The following is a 24203-nucleotide window of genomic DNA, read 5'->3' on the forward strand; positions in this document are numbered from 1 at the left end:
CAATATTGTTTACAAAGAGATTTCCTCTCCCACAGCGTGCCTTGATCGCGATCGATCGATCGTATCCAAGGGAGAGACAGAGAGATTGTTTATTGTGCAAATTATTACATAAAACCACGGCAACCTAAAATAGGTTGTTGATAGCGTATAACACGGCGGATTGCGATTACAGCGACGCATAATCGTACGCGGTCGGGCTTTCGAGCAGTTTCGCTTTGGTGCGACATTCCGGTCGGTCCGCATTTTCCGGCCAGTCGCAAACGTTCAGCGCGGTGTGGAAGACGGTGCCCGGTTTGCACACAAACTCGACCGGCTGGCCGTGGACGCAGCGATAGTACTTGGTACAGTCGACCGACGGCACAAAGTCCTTGTAGCCGGAACAATCGATCTCCGACTCGTCCTCGCGCTCGGGTGCGGCTGGCGGCATGGCGGGCTCCTCCCGGTCCTCCTCCGAATCGGTGTCCGGGGGCAGAATTGTGGTGGGCTTGCGGGTCGTCGTGGTTCGCCGGGCAGTAGTGGTTCTTGTCGTTGGTGCAACCGTTGTCGTCGGTCTTGGTTTGTAGGTAGTGGTGGTAGTGGCAGGACGTGTCGTTGTTTGCTCCCCATCCGAGGACATTGTGGATGGTGGTCGATTCCATTCCGGCTGGAGGGAACAAGTGAAACATTCCATTTTAAAAAGGGCTTGTTTTAGGCTCCCTCTTCCTCACACTTACCCTTGGTGTGGTTGTTACGGTCGGTTCGGGCACGACGTAATCCTTCATACCATCGTACAGCACCTTCATCAGCGCATTTTCCGGCCCGCAAAGACCGTGGAAATCGTCCATATCGATCGCCCAGGTCATGGCGCCGGCGTACCCCTTCTGCTTGATCCAGTCCATCTTGTGCTGGAGCGACCGTTCGTCCTCGTAACCGACGAACTGGGTGCCCTTGTAGGTGTACGGGCAGAGGCCCACCTCGTCCCATTTCTTCGTCCAGCCCTTTTCCTCGTCCTGCACCTCGGTGCAGATCTGGAAGACAATCGTTATGTTTTTTTTTATTTCAATGTTTATGCATTGAAGGTTGTTTGAGTGAAAACTACTCAAAAAGAAGTTTAAGTGACCTTAGTATTGTTAATCTAGAACGCAACTCAACAGAACTAGTACTAGGTTTTGAAGGAATAAATAGAAAGTTTGGAGATGTGATCGGCAAGAGAACACAATTAATGTCTAAATGTTTAGATGTGATATTAAATTGTTTGAGAGCAGTTGAGCGAAGGATCGTTACACTATTACCAGCTACGACGATTTTGAATGGCTAACAGTGGACAGGAGCGTAGGGGAAATGAACGAGCCTAGAATCTCTTCTTCTTCTTGGCACAACAACCGTTGTCGGTCAAGGCCTGCCTGTACCACCCACTGGTGAAGTGGGCTTGGTTTTCAGTGACTTACTGTTACCATAGCAGGATAGGCAGTCCTACGTCTGGGGCGCCACGGTCTATTTGGAGCTTGAACTCATGACGGGCATCTATGTTATTAAGTCGTACGAGTTGATGACTGTACCACCAGACCGACCCGAATAAGCCAAGATAGCATGTAAAATAAGCCATCCTGTTGCTAAGGATCTAAATGTCAAATGATGGCCACGGACGCAAAGTCATAGGCGCAACTCTGGAGAACAGAAAGTCGAGCGATACCGCCAACACTAGTATAGTTCCGTCATATGCTGATACACTCTAACAATAGCGAGGGTCGGAGTAATCGCCAGAGGAGTGATTTATTGAACCGAGAACTAGGCTTTGGTCATGCTGGTTTGATAGTTTATCCGTTTGTCTATCTGATATTGACCAAACTCAAGTAAAGAACCTATCGAAATTATATCCAAATTGTATGGAGATGATGATTTGATCAAGTCTCTATGTATTAGTTTTCCATCACTAGAGGGTATTCAGTTAGAAATATCAGTTCGATATGTCAGTGCAAAAGATCAGTTCAAGTTAATGTAGATATATTATCTGGAAAGAATTACTTATCATCTAGATGTTCCGAAAGCACTTACCTCATAGTACGCCAAAAAACCGGTTGCATTCGTGTACGGTCCCGGATCGCCACCGCCTGCCTCCTTGTTGATGTACGACCCAAGCTTCGGGTTGGTCGTACTGGCACTGAGCGTGAAAGTCCGTCCATAGAATGGCACTCCAATGACCAACTTGTTGGGCGGGCAGCCATAATTCACCCACAGCTGGACACCATCGTTCTAGGGAGAGCCCAACCCAACCAAATTCGTTATTCTCTTGCATTTCATCCAACAAGTGTACCTACTTACCACATTCAGCTTCTCGTAGGCCCACTGATCGTGCGGCCGCTTGTACAGCGGACTGTGCACATCGGCAAACCCGGCCCAATTGCCCCGCAGATCGTACGTCATGCAGTGGATGGCATCCAGATTTTCGCACAGCTCCGGCACGTGGTAGCCCTCCTGCAGGCGGAAGTTGGCCACCGGGACCGCCATCGTAATTTCCCATCCGCGGCCCTCCCGATCGAACGCCCGGCGCAGCTCCTCGACGAAGTAGAAAAACTTATCCTTATCGCCGAAGCTGCCGCCCCGATCGGCCGCCCCCGGGTACTCCCAGTCCAGATCGAACCCATCGAACCCGTACACCTTCATGAACTGGACGACGCTGGAGATGAACGATTGGCGCCGTTCCTTGACCGCCACCATCTGGGAGTACTTTTTGCCACCCTCTGCCCAGCCGCCGACCGCTATCTGGTACTTGGCGTGTGGGTAGCGTTGCCGCAACTCGGTAAAGTTGCGGAACCCGCTCTGCTCCAGGTCGACCTCGGGATCGATCACCAGCACCTGGTAGTTGCTGTCGTCCACCCCGATGAACGAGTAGATGATGTGAGTGCACATCTCCGCCGGGATGTCATCGATCGTGTACCGGCCGACATCGGGCCGATAGATTGCCCAATTGCTGAAGTAGCAAACGATACGTGCTTTCTGTCCTGGGGTGGAATGAAGTAACGGGGTTTTTGTATTGTTACTATCGGATCGGCTGATTAGACTGGGGAACAACACGGGCCACCGCAACCGTAGTAGTAGTTTACTTACCTTGTGCTGCTAAAAGCGGAAGAACCGCCAGCAAACAAAGAACCACTGTCCGTGACTGGCCTAACATTGCACCTGAGCAGCATAAGCAATGAGAAGGGAAGGGATGGGATGATGGTTACTTATTACTTTCAGTTAAGGGTTGGGAAACAATGCAACGCTTCCTAAATACGGTATGCATGCACAAACAGTCATAGAGCGATCGGTGGACGGTTTCGTGTGCGCAGAGTATTGTTAATAAGTATAAAACTAACATTCAATAAGGAGGATATTTAATCAGCATGTATTCAAAAATTAATGTAAAATTTTCACACTTTCTTGGAGATTAAGATCTCATAAATCCATAAATTAGCCGATAAACAGTTCTGATCAATACACAGAAATATGGCCGACCAAGTTTTGCATTATTGTCTAACCTTTGTCGATTCGCCAATTTTGTGTTGAGATTCTATCAATTCAATCTCAATTCCCTAATTTGGTTTTGATTAGTTTGTTATTGGATAAAACATTCCTCCTTCCATTGGATAAAATATTCAAATCCTTGGCCAAAATTCCACTTAACAAACATAACATAACAACAACAAAAAAGCGAGAAACTGACCTGCCAACTGCATTAGTAGAAAAGAATAGCAAATGTGGAACTGCTGTTGCTTTGAATATTGTTCTCTTTTAACACCTTGTAGGGCAATTCGCCTGATGGTTTAATAGTACATGCGCTGGTTCCTACAACGCCCGGGTGTGGTTTGATCCCCGGCTGGACCACAATAGCGCGCACAATACAGCTCTAATCTTTTATGAAGGAATGTAATAGGCCGACTTTGACCAATTACAGTTATTGTGTATATCCAAGGAATAAAAGGAAACAACAACTAGAGAATAATAATCGATTATCGATTATAAAATAATTGCTACTAATAACTTCAAACATTACAGTTCCTAAGTACATCTTTCTGCATCTTGAACATATTTTTCCCAACTCCTAATGTTACTACTAGTTTAACACGGCCGCCCGTTTATCACTTAATAAGCACAGAACTGTCGTATTCACATTAGCCAGCAGCAAGTGCCAGTTTACACACGCCATTCCCATCTCAAGTGTCGGAAAATGACCACTTAATGACATAAATGCCTTCCCCCACCCGACATGCGATCAGTGTCGTCTTCCTTTCCCGTGGTCCGTTCGGAAACATCACTCTCACACACAGTGTGGACGATAAACGTTGCATAAGTACTTAATGATCGGTCATTAATCACCAAGCACCACAAGAGCCACAAGCCGCTCGGTGTGTTTATTCTTCCGTTGTGTTTATTCTCTCCTCTCGATTCTTCTCTTTGGCAGGCAGTATCGATCCGGCAACGGTGCCGAATAATTCAAATCGCCACCCGCAACAGAAACACTATTCTCGAAGCGTCTTCATTTTTGTTTTGTTTTTTGGTTCCCCTCTTCAACTCGGTATGTTGTTTATGTTTGTTTTATGCAAATGATACTGATCATACGCATATTCCATGCGCAAAAGCAGCAAGAGAGAGGACACATCATACTGGCCGGCATCTTTACCGCCCCGGCCACCGAGATACCGATCAAATACCGTTAATCCGCTGTAAACACACATACACACTGCACACAGTCACACACAGTGTCGCACACGATTGCTGCCATTGAACTTGATCTTGGCCGATGGGAGCAAGTCAACTTGCTGGCTCGTTGCGGCGTTTTGATCGCGTACTGCTGGGGGAACCGAGGCACACCCGAGGCAACACGGCCAGCGCGAACCAACCACTCTACTTACCCATCCAACTTGGGCGACGCAAAATTCACTAATAAGCTGTCCAGCGCAAACTGGCCGCCGTATTTATACCTCTTCGGCACCTGGGCACCGATCTGGTCGGACGGCGGCCTGCCTCTGATGCCATTCCAGCGCCACAGAGGCAGAGTGGAGTGTGGTAGTGTGTCTCTTCTGCCGTTCTGGGTCCAGTGCCGAGAATCTGCGCGAAATCTGGGTTGGTTTATTTTCCACTTTTTTTGTTGTTATTATTTTCCATCCTTTTCTCGCTCGCTCTGGTGTCCTCCTCCTTGCGTCTTTCAAACGTTTACTTACTGGTGATCGAACCGTCGTCTGGATCTGGAAGATCGTCTCTGTACAGAACTAATATTAACACAACTCTGTGGTGGAGGGCGAACTGGGTGGGACAGAAGCTGGACAAGCGAATCGGTGGCCTCAGCTGGAAAGGCTGTTGGATCGACGAAAACCACACAACCGGTCCTTTGGCTGGTTGGGCGACCTTCCTCACGGGATGGATCGGGCGGGCTCCCGGTCTCGCTACAGGCCGATCGATTTTCGGGACCTTTTGCAAACCTGCTCGGATTAGTTCTGGGTGAGATTCTGTGTGTATGGTTGCGAGTTGCTTTGCGTGTTTGACATTTTTAGTTCGTACATCGTACTGGTCGATCGCGCGCGGGAATGAATTTAGCGGAAGAATGATGTACAATCGGAAGAATAAAAACAACGGCTGCGGATTGGATGATGGAATGTGAGGGCAGGTATTCACTTGCTTCATGTTGAAATGTGGGCAGAATGCATGAAAGAGATTAATTTCAAAAACTGCAACTGCACACTACACAAAAGGACTCGATGCGACTCGATCATTCTGGTGTGTGTTATGGTAAACGATCGCTTTGCCTTGCTATATCAACTTCATCAACTTGTTGCTTGATGGATTAAAAATATAAAACAGATTATTCTTTATTCTGAGATCCGTTCCTTTCTCTGGCTATTAGCAAACGGGGTTTGTATTTATGACTGCAACTCTTTATTGAAAATATTGATCAGTTTGCTACCGTTACTATACGCTTTATTGATTATGAAATATGAACATCTTTCTTGAGCACTGTATCCACCCTTATCCGATCTAGTATCACTGTATAATTTCAACAAGCTGGTTTTCAAATCGCTTAATACACAAACCTTACAAATCCTCTTAAAACAATCACGAGTATGAGATCAACGAACAGTTACGGACATACTGGGATTAGGACCCATTTTTCTCTAAAATACCCGGAGCAAAGTAACTCGTTAAAAATGGGTAACTTATTCAATAATCAGGAAATGATCCCTGTTTCAATTATTCCCTACTGTACTCAACAACCATACATTTGTTATCCATTGTTAGCTGGGTGATTAATGCTTTGTCCTGCCATTTCAGTACCTTTAGTATTCTTAGAAGACCACATCGTATTCTCCTCCATACACATTTCAGTTTGCCCGCAACTGCAATGATACTTTGTAATGTTACATGTTAATGATGTGTGATCCGGAATGAAGTTGTGGATCCTTTTTGGCTCTGAAAAACTGAATCTGCTTCCGAATCAAATCCTGATCCGACTCCGCAATTACAGTTTGTTTGGACTTCTGCGAAGTCGATTGGACTAGTCTGAAAATACAGAGTCCGAATTCAGACATTAAAATGAACCCTGACCACAGAATAACCACTGTATTGTGGTAAATTGTCCCTAGGTAATATGGATGGGATGAAAATTAAATTGTTTCGTTATTAGTATCATAAAGAGTACAACAATTTTACAAGTAGACAAAAGCTCGTTATAGACGGTTTGACATCTGAAAGCCCTTTTCGATTGAAATTTTGAATGTGATTATAGTGATGAATCGGTCTGGTCATCGCAAGAAGGTTGTTATTTGGTTCATGAATTTTACAGGAAGTGTATTTATGCCTCTTGTACTAATAATTGTTTGAGGGTTTGATGAATTTTCAATGGCATTCAAATGGTCAAAAAGATTTTGGATAATATTAGACCTCGTTCCTATACAGACCTTGATAAGAAGTATCCAACTGGAACTTGTCTTTATTTGGACTAACTGGTTTCAATTTATGATTATTCGTTAAATTACGTTACGGACACAACCCCTTATTTAAAATTTTCGAATATGCTGGCGTAACGCCAAAACATTTTGGCATTGCCACGTTACCATTGCCGTTAAACATTTTTGCAACGAGTTACCTACCTTCGCTGGTTATGTTGATGTTATACTTTCGAGCGGCATGTTTCAATAGCCAGAATGCATTTTAGGAGTGAGGGCGGTGGCAACGCTTTTTCGCATGCGATTTTATCGGACGGTCTGTCATATTTTTATATGGGATTTGACAGATAACGTCGGACGTCGAAATCGCACGTCCGACGTTATCTGTCAAATCCCATATAAATCTCGTCCGATAAAATCGCATCCGATGAGCGTTGCCACGGGCCTAAGCCATGCACAATAGCATTTATCGGCTCAGACGACTATGGCAACCGTGCAGCCAAAATGCTGTGCTTGGGTTGTTAGCCACTGGCGTTATGTGTAACGCCGCTGTAACGCGAACAATCCGTGTTTCGATTCAACATCGTCTCTAGATGTTCAAAATTTCATTTTAGAATGCCTGCAAAACTTCATAAAGATAATAGATAATGTTTTAGTTAATTTAAAAAATGCAATTCTTCGATTAAGGATAGCCGATAGAAGTATTGATTAGCCGTCTACGTTACGATAGCGTTACGCGTAACGCTCATAGAGATAATAAATAATGTTTTAGTTAATTTAAAAAATGCAATTCTTCGATTAAGGATAGCCGATAGAAGTAAGGATTAGCCGTCTACGTTACGGTAGCGTTACGCGTAACTCCTGTTTATCTCAAAACCCAAGTAGCATTTTTGTAGAATGCCTTTCTACAATCGCAAGAGGATTTTTTAACAGCCCGTTGCCACAAATAATGACAGTTGTTGAAAACCATCATTTAAGTTTTGAATAATGATGTTCACATTGAAAACTGTGGCTGAAAACAGTGTAAAGGCCGAGGGACATTGTCCGTACTTGCTAGTGTAATTTTTTTTTGAACGCGTACGCTACCTAGCGGCGGCGGATGGAAGCTACAGGCTGGTACAATTTATCTTTCAAAAAACGTTTCGAGTTGAGGAGGCTTTAATTTTACACAATGATGGATATTTATATTGGAAGGTGTGGAGAAAGCGATTTGTATGAATGATGCTTTGTCCAACAACACTCGTCGGACTTATTTGTAGCAATTAATGGACATTGATCATCATTTCATACAACAACACCGGCACCCACAGTCTGATGACAGCTCCACAGTACGCTTCCAACATTCCCCTAATCGATTGCAACACTCTCCCATATGATTGCAAACTTCCACAGCTTGCTTGCAACATTCCCCTACCGATTTGTAACATTTCACTAAGTGGTTGAACTATTCCCTTATATTAGTGCGTAGCCACGGAGCTGAAAAAATGTTGAAAATTTTTTCAACTTTGTCAAAATTGCTTGTCAACTGCAAAAAAGAGCTTTTCTCGTGGCCGCACCAAAAACATACACAAGAGCGAAAAAAGCTCCAACATCTGAATATCATCGATATTTTGTTTAAGAAGTACTAAATAGGTACATACATCAATTAGAATCATGCATTTTAGCATTATTATCATAACAATGGGTCACAACTGCGCCAAATAGCTGTTTGTTTACGCTTTTTCACGAACGTCAAGTTTTGTCAACTTTTGTCAACTTTTTTTCCTGGCTGCTCCAGGTTACAAAATTTTGACAAAAGCTCAAAAAAGTGACAAAAGCTCACATTTTGAAAAATTTGTCAGCATTTTGTCACTCCCATGGCCTTTCGCTTTATGATTCGAAACCCTGTAAGACATCGAACAGCTGACAGAGCACCTATCGAACAGAGTCGTGTTTGTTTGTCTCCTTCGATTGGTCCCAGAGCGCCGCCTTACTTTTACAAAGTGTTGAAGTAATGAACGAATGGAACGATGCAGTATAAACGTATAAATTTTGACAGCAGCAATTTCCAATACAAACAAATTCCAACTGATTCCCACACAAGCTACAATCACTGCCGGGAAAAGCACGCGTTGTTAGCAAACGCTACCGGCTTCGGCTTGTAAAATATCATGAAAATCACACTAAGTGCTGTATTACAGAATAAAAGGTAAACAGGAACCAAAATCCAAGCTATATTCCTTTTCAGTGACTAATCAATACAATTCTTTTACAGGATGAGAAGAAGAAGCAATAAAATGCGAGACGCAACGGCGTCGGCAAGCGGACGCTGTATTATTCTGCGGAACTTTGATGACTTACATGAAAATAATTCTTTGCATGAATTAAGATCTACCTCCGAAAATGAAATTCGAATGAAATAAAAATGAATTACAGAGCCGTGGTCGGTTAACAAAGAAACTGTAGGTGTTCATTAGTTTTTTGTGGAGGAATCCTGGCGAAGCGTTGGCACCTATAAAAAAGGTGACCATTTTCGGATTTGTGTCATTAGGGTACCACTCTTCACCGTGTATCTTTCGTGTCGAGATTTTTATTGGTTAATCATGAAATAGAGTACGTCTCATGGGGCACCGCTTCCCGTTACGAGGTTGAAAGATTTGGTACAATGATACGGGGAGGGAAAAGGGTTCCTCAGAAGCGTAATGGAGTAGGGTCCCAAACGATAAATCCTTTTTCTCCTCTCTTTCCCTCTCTCAATTACGCTAATTCTGTTAATCAATGTTCAATGTGTCATTGCAGCAAAAGAAAAAAAACCCAATCCGTCTTCCCTCCCTTCCACCGGAACCACCGTGTGTGCGCATAAGGAATCGAAAGGACTCATCCGCTGATACAGCAGACCGACCACCAGGTAGAGGAGGCTGGATAGAGAGAAGGTGTACCGTACGGGCACACACTGTGGGATGTAAGTAGTCTTATATGTACAATTACCATACGTTTCCAAGCCGGTAAAAGTGCTTTTTAGATAAATAGAGAAAGAGAGAGAGAGAGAGAGGGAAAATTAGATGCGTGCTGTATGCATGACACGAGAACTAGAGTTTATCCTGATATTCGTAACGGAACGTGATGATGATGTGATGTTCTGCTGTTTGTGGTTTTGTGGTATGTGTTGGCAGTGGGAGTGTCATTTTATTGTTAAAAACATGCACCGCTCCCTAGCTCTGGCCCAAAGCTCTGTGCACTTGCTTGCACACGACCTGTGTCCTCTCTCGCTCCTGTGTGTGTGTGTGTCCTATCGCCACGTGCCAAAGATCAACACAAATTTGCCATAACTAGTAAGCACACACACACACACGCTAAGTAAACGCGTTCTTAGCGAAGTGTGAAGGGGCCAATTTTCCAGAACGTTGTCTTTTTGTCAACTTAAACTGTTTAAACGCTTTGCCTTTTAAGGTTTAGGTGCATAATAAGTCGCGAATATGCAAGTAAAACTAAAGATCTACCTCCTCGCGCGCTCCCCCTGCGTTACCAAAGCAGCAGAACAGATCTACACTGAATGTGGGAAACCGAACTCATCGCAAACACGCAACTGCCGAACGCAAGCACTGCGCAAAACGCTAAAGTAAAATCGTGATCAAAGTGCTGTCACGCATTATGTTAAGCATAATGCTCAAAATATTAACGTCTGCGGAACGCGAAAGCGCAGTATTCTATCAGATAGTGTGTAATACTGTGTGTCTCTGCTTCACACGGGAAAGGGAAGAGGGGGAGGAGGGCGGTGAGTTCTTCAATGTCCTCAATGCTTTCTGTTCCTTGTTGCCTTGCCGCCGCCTGGCTTCACTTGCTCCAACTCTTTACACTTTAGAATATATGTATATATATATGCTATACGTTTGTTTTTAAATCCCTCTCGCAACGAATGCATTTCCTCACTATTGCACTTCCGAGCGCGTCTTTTTTTATATATAGGGTGTGAGCCACCCTCCTGAACCATTCCAGAAATGATAACTCCGTAACGCCGTAACTCACGCAAGTCACATTTTGCACGCTCGCATTTGTTGTTGGCACACTAGTTGCGCACAAAGCAGTCACCACATTCGCTCTAACCGCGTGCCGCATGTTTCCGCGTGTCAGGCGCGAACGTGTGCCACCCCATCGCTTTTACTTAACTGATAAAGTCAATCCGTGTTGTTTGCTATTTATCGATCCCAATTCGCGGTAAGTAGGTTTAACAAGTTTTAGCCTAGTGAGACGATCGTGTCTATGTGATCGTTGTTAAATTTTGCTATTCCCTTCCCCATCTCTCACTCTCTCTCTGTCTCTCTCGGTTTGGTTGATCGCGCGCACGGTCGCCTCGTCCTGCTGCTCAGCATCTTGCACTTAGCATCTAAAACTCTTACTTATGATATTCCCTTGTGTTAGTTTTTTTGTCGTCGTCCGTAAAGTAGTATTATTGATCGCGCTGGCTGCCGCCTACGTCTGTCTCCACCCCCCAAACCCCACAGATGAATGATATAATGATTGTGTTTAACGTTTACTACTGCGCTTTGTTCTTAATAATCAGACTGTGTGATGTTGTGTGCCCCCTTCTTCGCTTGTGCTTATCATCAACATTCAAAGGTTCGAAAAAACGGTTTGCATTCGGCGTGGCGGTGCATAAAAGTAAACACACAAAGACACACACCCACACTCATACACACGCACCCACACACAATCACCCAATTTGCCTCCAAAAACTCTTCGTAATACAACGCGCGCGCGCGTCAATTCGTTACAATTCCTTTTCCAGTTTCCTTCGGCTAATCAATGTAATGTGCGACCATTACCGCACGGCGCCATTGGTGGTGGTGGTGGTGGTATGGTGGTGTGCCAAATTCCAGTGTAAATCCGGCAGTTGGTTTTCAATTAATTTTTGCTAGCTACAAACAAATGCAACTTCCCTCCTGACCCCATCATCACCATCATCACACCATCGACAAGACCTCGCGTCGCGAAGCTGCCGTTCGATCGAAGTCCGCAGTTCAATCTAGCAGCGTGTTTCCAGAATTGGCTCGTTTATCTTCGAGTGGGAAGCCGTCTTGCGCTGGGAGGCTTCGTTCAGCCCACCGACACTGCCGCCGGTCGTGGTGCTGGCGGCGGTGGTGGTCGGGCCGGCCGTTAGGCTGCCGCCGCTGCCACCGACCTTCTTGCTCGCGCCCACCTGCTGCTGCAGGATCGTGTCGTTCAGGAAGGCCGGCGGCGTGGGAAAGGCGGCCGAATGGCTGTACTTGTTCATCTGCTCGCTCAGCCGCCGGATGTTCAGCTGCAGCTCGTCATCCTTTTGCGAGGGCGTGGTGGAGAAGCTGTGCCGCGGCTGCAGCATGTTCGGGTTGAGCAGGTTGAGCGACGCTTTCGTCGGCTCCTGCTGCTGCTGCTGCTGCAGCGGCTGCTTGGCCGGCGATGCTAGATGCTGTGTCGCCGGCGGTATGCTAAGCTTCGGTGACGGTTGCTTCCGGCCGGTCGGTGAACCGTTGCCGTTGTAGCTGCTGAAGCTACCGCTGTTGCTCGTGTTGCTGCTGCTGTGGTTGATGGCATTGCTGATAAGCCCACCGCTGCCGCTGCTACCGTGCCCGTTCAGGTTCGAGTTGGAAGCGTTCTTCTCTATCTTGAGCGACGAGACGGACTTGTTTTTGGCCAGCGCTAGCGACCCGGTTTGCGGCGATTTGTTCGTGTCCGTTTCGCCCGCCCCAGCCGGTGGCGGCTGAAAAAAGTCCTCATAAAACGATGGCGACTTGGAGCGCTGCAGCTTCGGTCGGGTGATTTTCTTGCGCGCATCGAAGCTCCCGTCCACGCCCGGTATGGTGAGCGTTTTCTCGAACCGACCGAGCGATTGCTGCTGGCACAGCTTCGCTTGATGCTTGCCGCCCACAGCAACGTCTGAGTCATCGCGGCTCACCGTGCTGGTGAGCGATTTCGTTTGATGGGGCAACGCCGCCGCATTCCGCTTCTTCGCGCCCCCTCCGGCTCCCTTTGCCGATCCCCGCTCGGGAAGGTTCACGTTCGAGCGCCAAACCCAGGGGTCGGAGTGTTTCATGTACTCGAGGCACGGTTTGCCGTACGCTTTGGCGCTGTTATCAAGCGTCTTGGATTTTTGCTGCTTCGGCAGCGACGGCAGCGGCGAATTGCTGGCCGACATGCGCGTCCACGGATCCGACGGCACGTACACCAGGCAGCTAGTGCTGCGGTTGTTGTTCGCGCTCTTCAAGCAATCGCTCAACTTTTTTGCCTTCTCACCACCACCACCACCACCGTTGACTGCTGCTGCTGTGTTCGATTTCGGTGTCGGCGAATCACCCTTGCTTTCAGCGGCCACCCGTTGCTCGCCCTTCGGCTCTGCCTTCTTGGCCGAATCGCGCCGCTTCGTGCCCTCGTCATCGCAGTACTCCTCGTTCGGCGACAGCTTCACCGAGATGATGTCATTTTCGTCCGACACCATAATCGAATGCTGATGGCGTACGGGCGGCCGGGGCGATAGGCTGCGCGTGTTGCGCAGCATCCGCGGCGGTTTGCTTTCGCCCAGCGAGTTTGACTTTTCCAGCGTGCGCTGATGGTCCGCCGCTCTCACCGGTGTTAACTTTTGCGGGCTCAGCTTCGGGCTGGTTGCGGCGGAGGAGGCGGCCAAAGTGGCGGCACCACCACCACCACCACCAGCCGCCGCTTGCTTCATGGGGCTGGCAGTGACCGCGTGCTTGTGGCCGCCCGACGAATTAATGCTCAGCGAGGACAGGCGCCGGTAGTGGCTTTCCGTTTTGGGTGAAAAGTTAAAATCAAACTTCGTATCGGTGGAGGCTTCAATTTTGGGGCTACGGCACTCCTGCTGCTGCTGCCCAATCGCCTTCAGCGGGCTGCTCGATTTGGGGCTCGTTGAAGCGTCCTTGAACTTGGAAGAGTTGTGCTTCTTCTGCTGCTGCTGAGCCGACTTGGTCGTGCCGGTTGTATCACAAGCGCTGGCACACTTTCTGCACCCCTTGCCGCCGTTGATCGAGCTGGGCGAGTACAGGCCACAGCTGCACTCCTCCGGCGGACAGCTCGAGTCGAACAGGTCGAGACTTTCCGTGCTGGCGTTCCGTTTGGTTGGCTTCTTGCGCACCATGCCCCCGCCGCCGGCAGCGCCGGCCTGCGTCTGGTAGGGGTTCTCGTAGGAAGCCAGCTCCTTCCGTATGCTGCTGCTAATCGTCGAATGCTGGTGACCGTGCTGTGCATGATGCTGATGATGATGATGGGAGTGGGTGGTGTTGTTGTGCGAAGCGTTTTTCGACAATTTTTCCGATCGCGTACCAGTGCTCTTGCCACAGCTGCAACCGCTGCTGTACGTGTTGCTGCCGCTTGGCCCGGCCAACGAGTGCTATAACAGTTTTTCGCTACCACTGCGCGACGAGCTTCCGCCGCCGCCCCCTACTCCTCCGGTCGTTGCCGTACCGCTGGTGGAGCCACCGGCGCCACCGCCACCGCTTGTGCTGCTACTGCTAGTAGCGGTTGTGCTGGTTGTGGCGGCCGGGGTCGCTTCCTCGCCCGCGGTACGCTTGCCTGATCCCGCCTTCGCCGGGCGCTGCGACGGGCTTTTCGGGGCTGCCGCTCCGGCCGACGAGGAAGACAGCTGACCGGAGGAGGCATGCTTTAATTGTCAGTTGCCCAGCTCGACCGCGATGAACTTCTTCAGCCGATCCAGGTACTGGTTGTACAGCTCCACATCATTGTGACCGGCTCCCTGTGGACAAAAAAACAGAAAGATTGGTTAACTTTGCTTTCACCTGCAGGACAGGGGATAAGCGCCTTGTCACTCACCTCAACCCACAACGGTTCGACGGCTTTTGGGCACTTTTCGTAGATGCTTAAACCGTGGGAAAAGTCTATAACCTCATCCTCCGTGCCGTGTATCACCAGCACCGGCGATGATATCTTCGACACCTTATCGATACTGTGCGTGTGTGTGTGTATGTGCATGTGATAGATGGGGGAGAAAAGATGAGAAAAAAGCGATTATTTCAAACGCTCGATTTCGTACCGCAACGGCCAGCCGCAATGCGCCAACCAACCTTGGAAACACGTCGAAAAACCAGGTCCGCTTCGTGTTTGGAAAGGCCACCCTCATCCCCGACATCAGGGGAGAGTGCAGGATCACAGCCCCAACTTCGTAGCGCGCGGCCAGATCGACCGTCGGCACCGTGCCGATGCTCTGCCCGTACAGGATGATGTTCTCCGGGCTGACGCCGAACCGGGTGCGCAGCGAGTGCCACGCCGCGTCGATGTCGGCGTACAGGTTCTTCTCCGACGGCTTGCCGCCGCTCATGCCGTACCCGGAGTAGTCGTAGCTGAAGATGTTACAGTTGATGCGCAGCCCCAGCCCCAGGTAGAAGCTGCTCATCTGCCCGAGATCGACCGCATTGCCGTGGGAGAAGAGCAGCGTGTACTTGGCGCTCGGCGTGCACTTGACGTAGATGCAGGACAGCTTGTTGCCGCGGGCGGTGCGCGTAAAGAACCCCTCCACGTTTTCCTTCTCGCGCTCCGAGTACGGCCACTCGGCCCGCTCGTTGAAGCTGAGCAGGTACTTTGCCTTCGACTCGTCGATCGGCGTCAGGTTGTAGGTCGGTTCCGGCGGCAGAAAGGCAAGCTTGGCCGCGATCCGGCCCGGCAGCGGCGGGCAGCAGAACAGGCAGCACAGCTCACCGAAGCTGGGAAGGAAAGGGGAGGGCAAAAGGGGAAAACGTTAACTTTGACATTAGGAGGTTTGCGTTAAATTGTATCCAATATCGTCCACAGACTAATAATCACACAGAGGAGAGGGTCGCGACCAGTGGAGAGGAGAGCACATATTGCCACAATATTTACATAAATAATCCCATATTGTTTACTGTCGACGACGGCCGTAGTTGGCAAAAGCTGCTCTGGATCTCGCAGTCGGCTGGTAGTGGTGCTGTAGCCAATCCGGGAATGGCGCACTATCGCGCTAACACCGGGCAACGTTTATGATCGCGTATTAGACCGTCGTTCGTCTTGTGACTGATACGGGCAATTAGCGCACTGTTGTGAAACGGGCCACACGGGCGATGGGGCTTATGGGGATTGCGTTAAGGGAGGGGAGGGTGCTGTGGAGGGCGGCTTTATGGGCCGTACCGCAGTACCACATTATTATCAAACCAATATATGCGTGACTGGGATTAATACGCCGAGTGCCTGGCGCACGGGGGACGGAGAAATCAGTCAGGTCCGCTTCTCTCCTGCCAATCGATTCATCCAATCAAACACGGCGACGGCGAGGACCCCTGGAAGGGTCGCTAATGCGGGACGCTGCTGGAAAGGGAGGGCACATACGGAAAAAGGATATGTGCAGTTGGCGGTGAAAAAAACAGGACACTCGTCATAACGAGATAAGACGCACAACACGTTCGGAAGTGGATAATCGATAAAAGTGGGGGTTAGGAAGAAAAATTCATATCATTTTCCCCCTTCTCTCGTTTGTGCTGTTTTTTTTGCTACTGGCTGTGGAAAATCGTTTTTTTTTTTCAATGCTTCCCACGCCGATTGTACCACAGCACATACACATTCACTACTCACCTTAGCCCATTCATTGTTGTGGCTGGGTGGGTGGTTGCTGGTTGTGGGGGGGGGAGGTGTTCCGCTACACTACTACTACTGCTGGTGCTGCTGCTGCTGCAGGTGTTGATTGCATCCACACGGCGAAGATTTGCAACGCACAGATCCTGCTGTCCGTCGCCTAATTATGCTTTTTTTGTTCTTCCTTTCGCTCCTTCCACCCACCTCTCACACACACACACACGCCGGTGTGACGGACGAGATTTTCTCTCACGCCGTTCGCTTTCCACCGCTGTTTTCCCACACACACACACACGGCGGCTGGAGACTGATGCTGATGCTGCTGCTACTGCTGCTGCTGCTGGTTGCTTCGTTGCTATCGATTTAGCCCAACACAGACACACACACAAACACTGCTCTCTTTTCGTTTGTACGCGCGCAGCCTGCTTTGTCTACGTGTCGCGTCGGTATCACACACAGAAGAAGACAAAAAAAAGCAGCCGCGTTCGAGGGGACGAGGGGGGCGGTGAAAACAAGGACACACAAACGGATCGACAAGGGTAGAACTCTACCGGTTGCTTGCTAGTTGTTGCTGACTGGAATGGCTCACTCTTCGGCAGCAGCAACACTCCTTACGAGATAGCGCAAAGACGGAAGAGAAGTAACAGCCCCGACAACACTACGAAGAAATCACTACGCTCTGGGCCGTGGTGCGATTGCAATCAAAACACTACACACTACACTGACGGGGGGGAGGAGAAAGGGGCTTTTTGCCTAACCCCATCTACACACACGCGCGCGCAAAAAAAAAGGTTCTGTTGACAGAAGAAGCAACGCTGATAGTACAACGCTTACGGGGGCAGAACGGAAGGCGAGCAAAAACACACACAATCGCTTGCTCTCTCTCTCTCGCGCGCGCCTTGTCTCGGTACGTAAACCACATTCAGCCTTATCTATTGATTTCGGGACACTTTTCTTTGCATGACTAATGCAGCCCGCCACTGTCCCCCACCCTGCTGCCTGCCGTCTCGGAGTTGCATACGTGACAGCACAACTTTACAAGTGGAAAACAACAAATCCTTGAGCCTGCTGTGTGTGCTTTGTTCGCGTTGTGCGTTGTATCCGTTTTCGGGCTCTTCTCTGTACATACACACATGCACGCACGCACGCACGCACCCACACTCTTGCCTATAGCGCTGTGGGAGTTTTTCGCGTCGATTCGTGTGTGTGTGTGTTACGACAATGGGAATGTTTTGTGCGTGTGTTTAGCTTGGCTCGTTGTTTGGGGGCCCGGTTTGCTGTTGCGTTTGTTGCGTTGAATCGATTAACACTACTTTTCACTACAAACAGCACACACTACACACGCTCGCCCTTCTGTTGCATTACATCTAATTAATCATCACTGCACGCTCAGGCTGCAGCCACACGAAGGGTCGAGACGGAAAGCAACAACAGGCGTTTGACAGCGAAACTATGGGCGTTGGGGTGGTCAAAAGCGATTGGACAACAAATCATCGCAATTCGATGTTTAGTTTTCGTTGAAGCGTTGGTGTTCCACAAAAATGGACTAAAAAGATGGTAATGAAATGAAGACGTTTAATGAACGATTTAATGACTATTATTACGATTTCGTGCGGGGGTAGTTTTGGCTAAAAAAAACAAATTCAAAATAAACAACCTACGAGAGTGAATATTGTACCGGAATCAAATTGAATGGCACTAGAAACGCTTTAAAAACGCTTAAATTTTACAATCTTTTTCAGTTGTATTAATGAAATATGATTGTTAGAAAAGGTTTTTGGGTGTTTTTTTAAAGTGTTCAAGTGATATACGGCTAATACTAGCTACACTGTAACTAATAGGCACTAATAGGCTGATACACGGCTAATAGGCATGTAACTGCGATTTAGCAAGGAAAGGCTTTTAATTTGACACTAAGCCCAAGCGCCACAAATTAAGTTTAAACAACTGGAAAATCAAATATCTATAGAAAAAAACGTATTGAGCTTACTAATTTGCTTCACGGATATGCTCCAGCGGATTTAACGGTAGGCAGATAGAAGGAGAAAGCTCTCAAAGCGATGGAAGCACCACCGTCTGGCTATCTCACCAACAGATGACGCCACAAGTTTTTTGGCTATTTATAGAATGCATCAGTTGTTTATCGTATGCTAAACGAAGTCTTTTTAGATTCCTTTTAGGTTGAAAGCCGTTTAGACCACGTTTTGCGGTCGTTTAGTGGGTTTGTGGCACTCGGGAGATGATGTTGATCGATTTGACCACCTCGTCGCGTCCGGCTTAATCGTCTAAACTCCGTTGCCATTGGAATTCCTCAAAATATAGGATAAATTGAAAACTCGGTTTAGCAATATATGTGATATAAATTGCGCAGAATGAATCTACAAAGTCAACGTAAGGCAACGTCCGTTTTTTTACATCGCTATTGTGACACATTTGCTTTTATTTTCGTTGTTTTCAAATACATTACACTCGATAAAAGTAAAAAAATAGGTAATTTGTCCTTATCCTTCTACTACTGTCTGGCTTTGGTAATGATACAAAAATATGATACAATCAAAACAATCAACATGCGCTGATTGTCTCTCTTATGGCCTAACAATAAACTACGTCCTACGATGTACGATGCGCGATGCTGCAACTCAGCATCGCAAGATCATAACAAAGCGCTAAGATATAGCGTTCCCTTAAACGGTACAGCGTGACAGAAGATCACAATAATATTCTTCTCCTTCATCCGGTTTGCGGCTGCGGAAATGCTTTAACAACTAAACGACCAGTTCTAATGCTGCAGGAGCATTGCGCGTTGGCTGGTGGGCTGGACGGCCTACCTACAGGGACACTACTCTAGTACAGGCGCACTACTAGTGCGATAGTGACTTTTGCTTCTTCTGCATTTCCATGAAAATGAGCGTCGCTCCCATATTGAGTCCACCCCATTTGGCGCAGTCGGAAATCTGTTGAAAAATTGTGGAAAGCGAAACATACGAAAATGGAATTACATGTCTATGCCCAATTAAACGCTGTTAGAAGTGTTAGAAGCAGTAGTGTGATAAGTAACGTCACGGAGAGCTTAAGCCTCCGCGAGGGGTGAAGTGTTTTTAAATTGTTATCTGCGAGTGTGCAATCGTGTACTGAACTATACGATAAGCTTATTCCACCACCACCACCACCATCACCACCATCACCATCACCCAGAGCAAAAAGGGTAAAACACATCCCCAACAAAGCGGACCAACGAAGTGTAAGCAACAAGAGGTATGAAGACGGGTTTTAACCTTTCGGTGAGCTCCAGGCTCCAGGCAGGGGGTAGTAGGATCGCGGTCGTATGTGTGGCCACTCAGAAGTAGCTGTTGTGCGCTCCTTGCAATGCGTCCTCGAACCGTTTCAGTAACGCACTTACTTGTCGCTTCCGGCTATCCTGCGGCCGGTCACCGTACCGACAGAATTCGGCAAAGTGTTGGCTGTTGTGGAACGGCATCTGGCACTTCGAGGCGTACTTTATCTGCAGTCGAGTCGGGTCGGGAGATAAGAAAACGATTCACCATTACGTTAGTACAGACATATTAAAGTGATTGATGCTTCCCATTGAGACGAACCCGCTGGCCCCTGGCAAAACGCTCACCTGCGCTAAGATGTCTTTCTCCGGGTGCGCTTTCTTTGTCCGGTCGGCCACATTGTTGATCCGCAGCTGGTGGCCCTGCTGCCAAAGGTTGGCCAGCGTCACGCAGTACACCTTCATCGGCTTTTTCTCATTCTCCTTCATGCGCACCGAGTAGATTTTGACGTGCTCTGCCGTTGGTTTCAGTTCGGCTGTAAATAATGTCGCAAACAAAATAGAACTAAAAAACCTGCACACACACACACACATTTTGCATATCATCATTAAGTCATCAAAGTGCGTAGGAATGGTTTGCTTGTGCTCGAAAGTGAGCTGATGGCGTCACTTGGGCGACCACCACCCTCTCGTCGTTTTGCATAACCCGTTTCGTTAGAATTAGCCGTGCCTCCCGGCGCCAAGCGACAGCATCAAGTGCAAAGGCGCGTTCTAGCCTTCGTGAGAATGGAATTCATCCCACATACACAGACACAGAGCCAGAGAGGGAGGGAGAGAGAGGGAGATAGTATTACAAGGGTTAATTAGCATACCGTTGCCATGATCGAAACAAAAGTCCCAGACAGATGCAACAAAAAAAAAAACAACCCCTCATCATTTCCACCCCGCCGGCGGCTGAGATGGCTGACCACAAACAATTGCCTTTTCTACGTTGCTGGTTAAAACTATTTGCTTACAGAAAGGTGGGGGAAAACGAAAGGAGAAGGAGGAGCAAGGTTCATTTGCATGGATGCACTTTCAACCGGTGCAACCGAGTGTAAACCCGTAAATAATCAACCCCCAGGGCCCGGGCACAGTGACCACCACGGCGAGAGATACAACGCAATGCAAATGGCCTTTGATGTATGTGTGTGTATCGATGGGGGGTGGCGAGAGGAGGTGCTAGGTAGCACAAACAAATTCCTCACTCTCCCTCCCATTCCACGAGAACACGACACGACGGTATCACACTACTATCCCTTAGCATGTAAACAACTCGGCCCCAAACGGGTCCGGTGCAGCGGCCTTCAAAATCTACACACACACAGCCATCACAGGGCGCGACGCTATTTGATACGCCCTTCCCTCCACAATCCCTACTGCGCGCGGGTCCACCCCTTGGGGTATTACGATGTGGTGCTAAAAATAGCGAACCGGTTGCCACCTCATCACCTGCATTAAATTACACAGCCCCTCCCTTCATTACCCGGGACGGGAAAGGGAGGGGTAAGGGGGTGCATCATTCCCTTTCCGAAAGTAACCCCCATTGCTTGTCCACACCCAGGGAGAGTGGGGGGTGCAATATCACGCTTTGTAGTGCACACTGGTCACGAGAATATTCTTACACGCGCGCCACACGAGTTGACAAAGAACGGACGGATGACTTTACTACTAGTATAAGGGAACAAAACAAAAAAAAAACAACGATACCAGAACACAGCAACCAACATCCCTTTCGGGGTACAACTTACACTTCTTGAGCTCGATCGAAACCACCCCGAACCAGCTGTCGGCGGCGGCGGGGTCGGCCGGTCGGCGCACCTCCACGATGAAGCCGTTCTCGATCACGGCGCAGAAGATGCGCTCCTCGCCGGCATCGAACCATTTGCTCTCGCGCAGCTTCTGTATCGCGACCGAGCTGCCGAAGCTGGCCCGCGGCCCAACGGTCGCACCGGCCGGTGGTGGGGGCGTAGCGGCGGCAGCGACTGCAGCCGCCGACTCCTGCTTGCCGGCCGGAAACCAGCGGCCAATGTTCAAGCTGTTTCGTCGCAGCAGCCCCATAGTGTCGCTTGCTGTGGTAGAGTTCTTGCACCGCACTTTCTTGCACACCGGAAGCAGGCCTTTGGGAGTTCGAATGTACAATTGTTTGTTTTTGCAAGTTCGGTTTTTAGTTCGTACTTTCGCTCTGTCTTTTGCAACGGGTTTCACGCTGCACATGCACACAAACACGGGCGCGGTCACAATGGTTCCAGCAAAACTACAATCAAGGAAAATGGGGGTTTTCACATAAACGCGCGCGCGCCTCAAACGGTCTGCTACGTCACAGCACTCTCCTCTGTAATGCACTCTCACAAGAATGAGTAAAAAAAACGTCTTTAGTCGGAGCTGCCTTCGCTGCGGGGTTTCACGTCTACTTCGCTCGAACGCTGTACAATATCTGCGCGTCGTTGCGGGCAACGATCGAGTAGGTCAGTCCGGTGCGCTCGCGCTCTCGCACACTAGCGCGAAGGCACACCATCGTCACCCCATGCGCTTATTGTTTGCTGTGCTGGTGTGCTGGTGCTTCTCACCCTCACGCCGCCGATCTGCTCGTTGCTCGTACACCAACACCAACGCTGCGCCGGCTACAGCTCAAACACCGGGGCGGGGGGGACCCGTGTATCGTCCATTGCAACCGACCACCATTCTGCTCCCCATTCCAAGCGGGCGCCATTCCGCACTCCCGAAAACCTGTGTATGCATCGGGTGTGTGCCTATCGGGGTATTTTTTTTTGTTTTGTTCAGGGACTTTACCATTTTTTTCGCTCTTGCTGTGTGTTGTGTGGTGTGTTATTGAAATAAAACATCTCGAACATGTAATTCTATTATCGGATGGCGTAGTGTGTTTGTATGGGGTTGTATATTCCCCCCCCCCTCTTTTCTACGATGTGTTGATTTTGTTCTTAATACCAGCCACAATTGCTTTTAAAAGCTGCGAGTACACTGCACTTGCTTGCATATGAGCGCGCCTATTCAAGGGAAGTGGCGTCAGATGGAGGAAGATGGAGGTTTGTTTGTTCATATGCAACGACTCGGCCCTTGGTTTTGCCAATGAAGTAATAACGTAACGTCGTAAATATTGTACCGCGCTTATCAGTGCGCTCTCAGCGGAGCGTAGGCCCTTTCCGCCCGGTTCCCCCCGCCTCATGCCAGACGAAAGTGGGTGTGTTTGCAGCACTCTAACCAGCAATCTGCAGCACTGGACCATACCGGATGGATGCAGTATGTGCGTGTGTGTGTGTGCATGTCCGGAGTAGTATCACAGTGCATGCAATTTCCCGCAACGGTTTTGTCGGTTCGTTACGCTACACGCTAGATCGGCAACGGGAATGAGGTTAATTTTGTTTACCACAATATAGTGCTAGCGGTGGCAATATTGTTTATTTCTTCCAGCGGTAGTGTGATGAAACCGGTTCCACTGTTTAGCAGTGGAATCGGATTAGATAACGTTTTATAGAAAAAAAAAACAAATAACTCCTACGGTTTGTTTTGTTGTTTTGTGGGTTAAGCTGCGCTGACTCACTGGGAAGCTTTATTTAGAAATCCACCTAGCTGCCATTTCCATCCATATAACGCCATTTGCCTAATCAAGGTGATCACATTACTACGTTCTGAAGGCGACAAAACCAAAGCATCATCTTCCCTTTTACGGTATCAACATCAACAGCCACTTTCATCTCACACCCCCTTTTCGGCGTGTCAACAAGTGTGGCGTATCCTAGTTCCATTTCCGGAACATCAACGAAAAACACACAACAAAATGCGACTTAGGCAGGCAACTAGACACGATATTAAACCGTGTGGCTGATTTATTGCAACCGCTCGTGGTACACATTACATCGATCAGCTTTTCCACGCCTCAAACCCCCTTCCCCCCAAGCTGCTGATAATGTGGCTTTTCCTTGTTTAATCACAACCCCCACCTTGTCGACCCAATAACCGGTTTTAGCACGGGGGAAAAAAAGGTGACACTAAAAATAGTGCGTGTGCGGGTCCACACAGTTAATATCTTCACGCGTGTGCACAATCATTGCGCCTTGCGTCCTTCGTCTTTGCGCCTCTTTGCGCCGATATGCGTGTACACTACCCCGCCCCCGTCGTCGGTAAGTACGTCAGCGGCAGCAACATTCTTCGAGCTGGGGAACTCTGTTTTCCTTTTCCTTTTTCCTAGGCACCAGATCAAACGGTGCAGGAAAACGTTCGTCTCGTGATTGTTTGCTGACGTTCGCGCGCGAGAGCAATATGAGATGCTTTCTTTTGTGCGTCTTCTTTTTTGTTAGATACTGTTCGTGCTCGTCCGCGCGCTGAGTGTTGGCTTGTTTTAATAGGCATATTTGAGCGTTTGGTAGCTTCTTATTTCACTTTTACCGCCCCACGCC

At 48.5% G+C, this 24203-nt stretch overlaps 3 protein-coding genes and 1 pseudogene across 4 annotated transcripts; all 4 read right to left on the reverse strand.

The window, feature by feature from the left end:
• Nucleotides 1–5: 5 nt before the first annotated feature.
• On the reverse strand, nt 6–4985 carry LOC4577133 (endochitinase). 2 transcript variants are annotated; one of them, XM_061641733.1, is made up of 6 exons: nt 4875–4985; nt 3088–3159; nt 2302–2981; nt 2035–2232; nt 714–1007; nt 6–643 (listed from the first exon to the last, which is right to left on the reverse strand). In XM_061641733.1, the coding sequence occupies exons 1-6, from the start codon at nt 4876–4878 to the stop codon at nt 167–169; spliced, it is 1725 nt and encodes a 574-aa protein (XP_061497717.1). In that variant the 5' UTR covers nt 4879–4985; the 3' UTR covers nt 6–166. The 2 variants fall into 2 exon arrangements, with proteins under 2 accessions (XP_061497717.1, XP_001237469.4); XM_001237468.4 differs by lacking the exon at nt 4875–4985 and adding an exon at nt 3686–3948.
• A 4470-nt stretch (nt 4986–9455) lies between these two features.
• On the reverse strand, nt 9456–14114 carry LOC5667487 (uncharacterized). Its single transcript, XM_001688334.3, has one exon. It carries the CDS (start codon nt 14008–14010, stop codon nt 11905–11907), a length of 2106 nt encoding a protein of 701 aa, XP_001688386.3. The 5' UTR covers nt 14011–14114; the 3' UTR covers nt 9456–11904.
• A 148-nt stretch (nt 14115–14262) lies between these two features.
• LOC11175561 (alpha/beta hydrolase domain-containing protein 17B) lies at nt 14263–17919 on the reverse strand (annotated as a pseudogene).
• A 939-nt stretch (nt 17920–18858) lies between these two features.
• LOC1273502 (uncharacterized) lies at nt 18859–22866 on the reverse strand. The gene is made up of 4 exons (XM_061641755.1): nt 21537–22866; nt 20095–20282; nt 19873–19974; nt 18859–19426 (listed from the first exon to the last, which is right to left on the reverse strand). Exons 1-4 carry the CDS (start codon nt 22000–22002, stop codon nt 19334–19336), a joined length of 849 nt encoding a protein of 282 aa, XP_061497739.1. The 5' UTR covers nt 22003–22866; the 3' UTR covers nt 18859–19333.
• Nucleotides 22867–24203: the final 1337 nt, after the last annotated feature.

This window comes from Anopheles gambiae, chromosome 2, assembly GCF_943734735.2.
Source record: "Anopheles gambiae chromosome 2, idAnoGambNW_F1_1, whole genome shotgun sequence".
Classification (NCBI taxonomy): domain Eukaryota; kingdom Metazoa; phylum Arthropoda; class Insecta; order Diptera; family Culicidae; genus Anopheles; species Anopheles gambiae.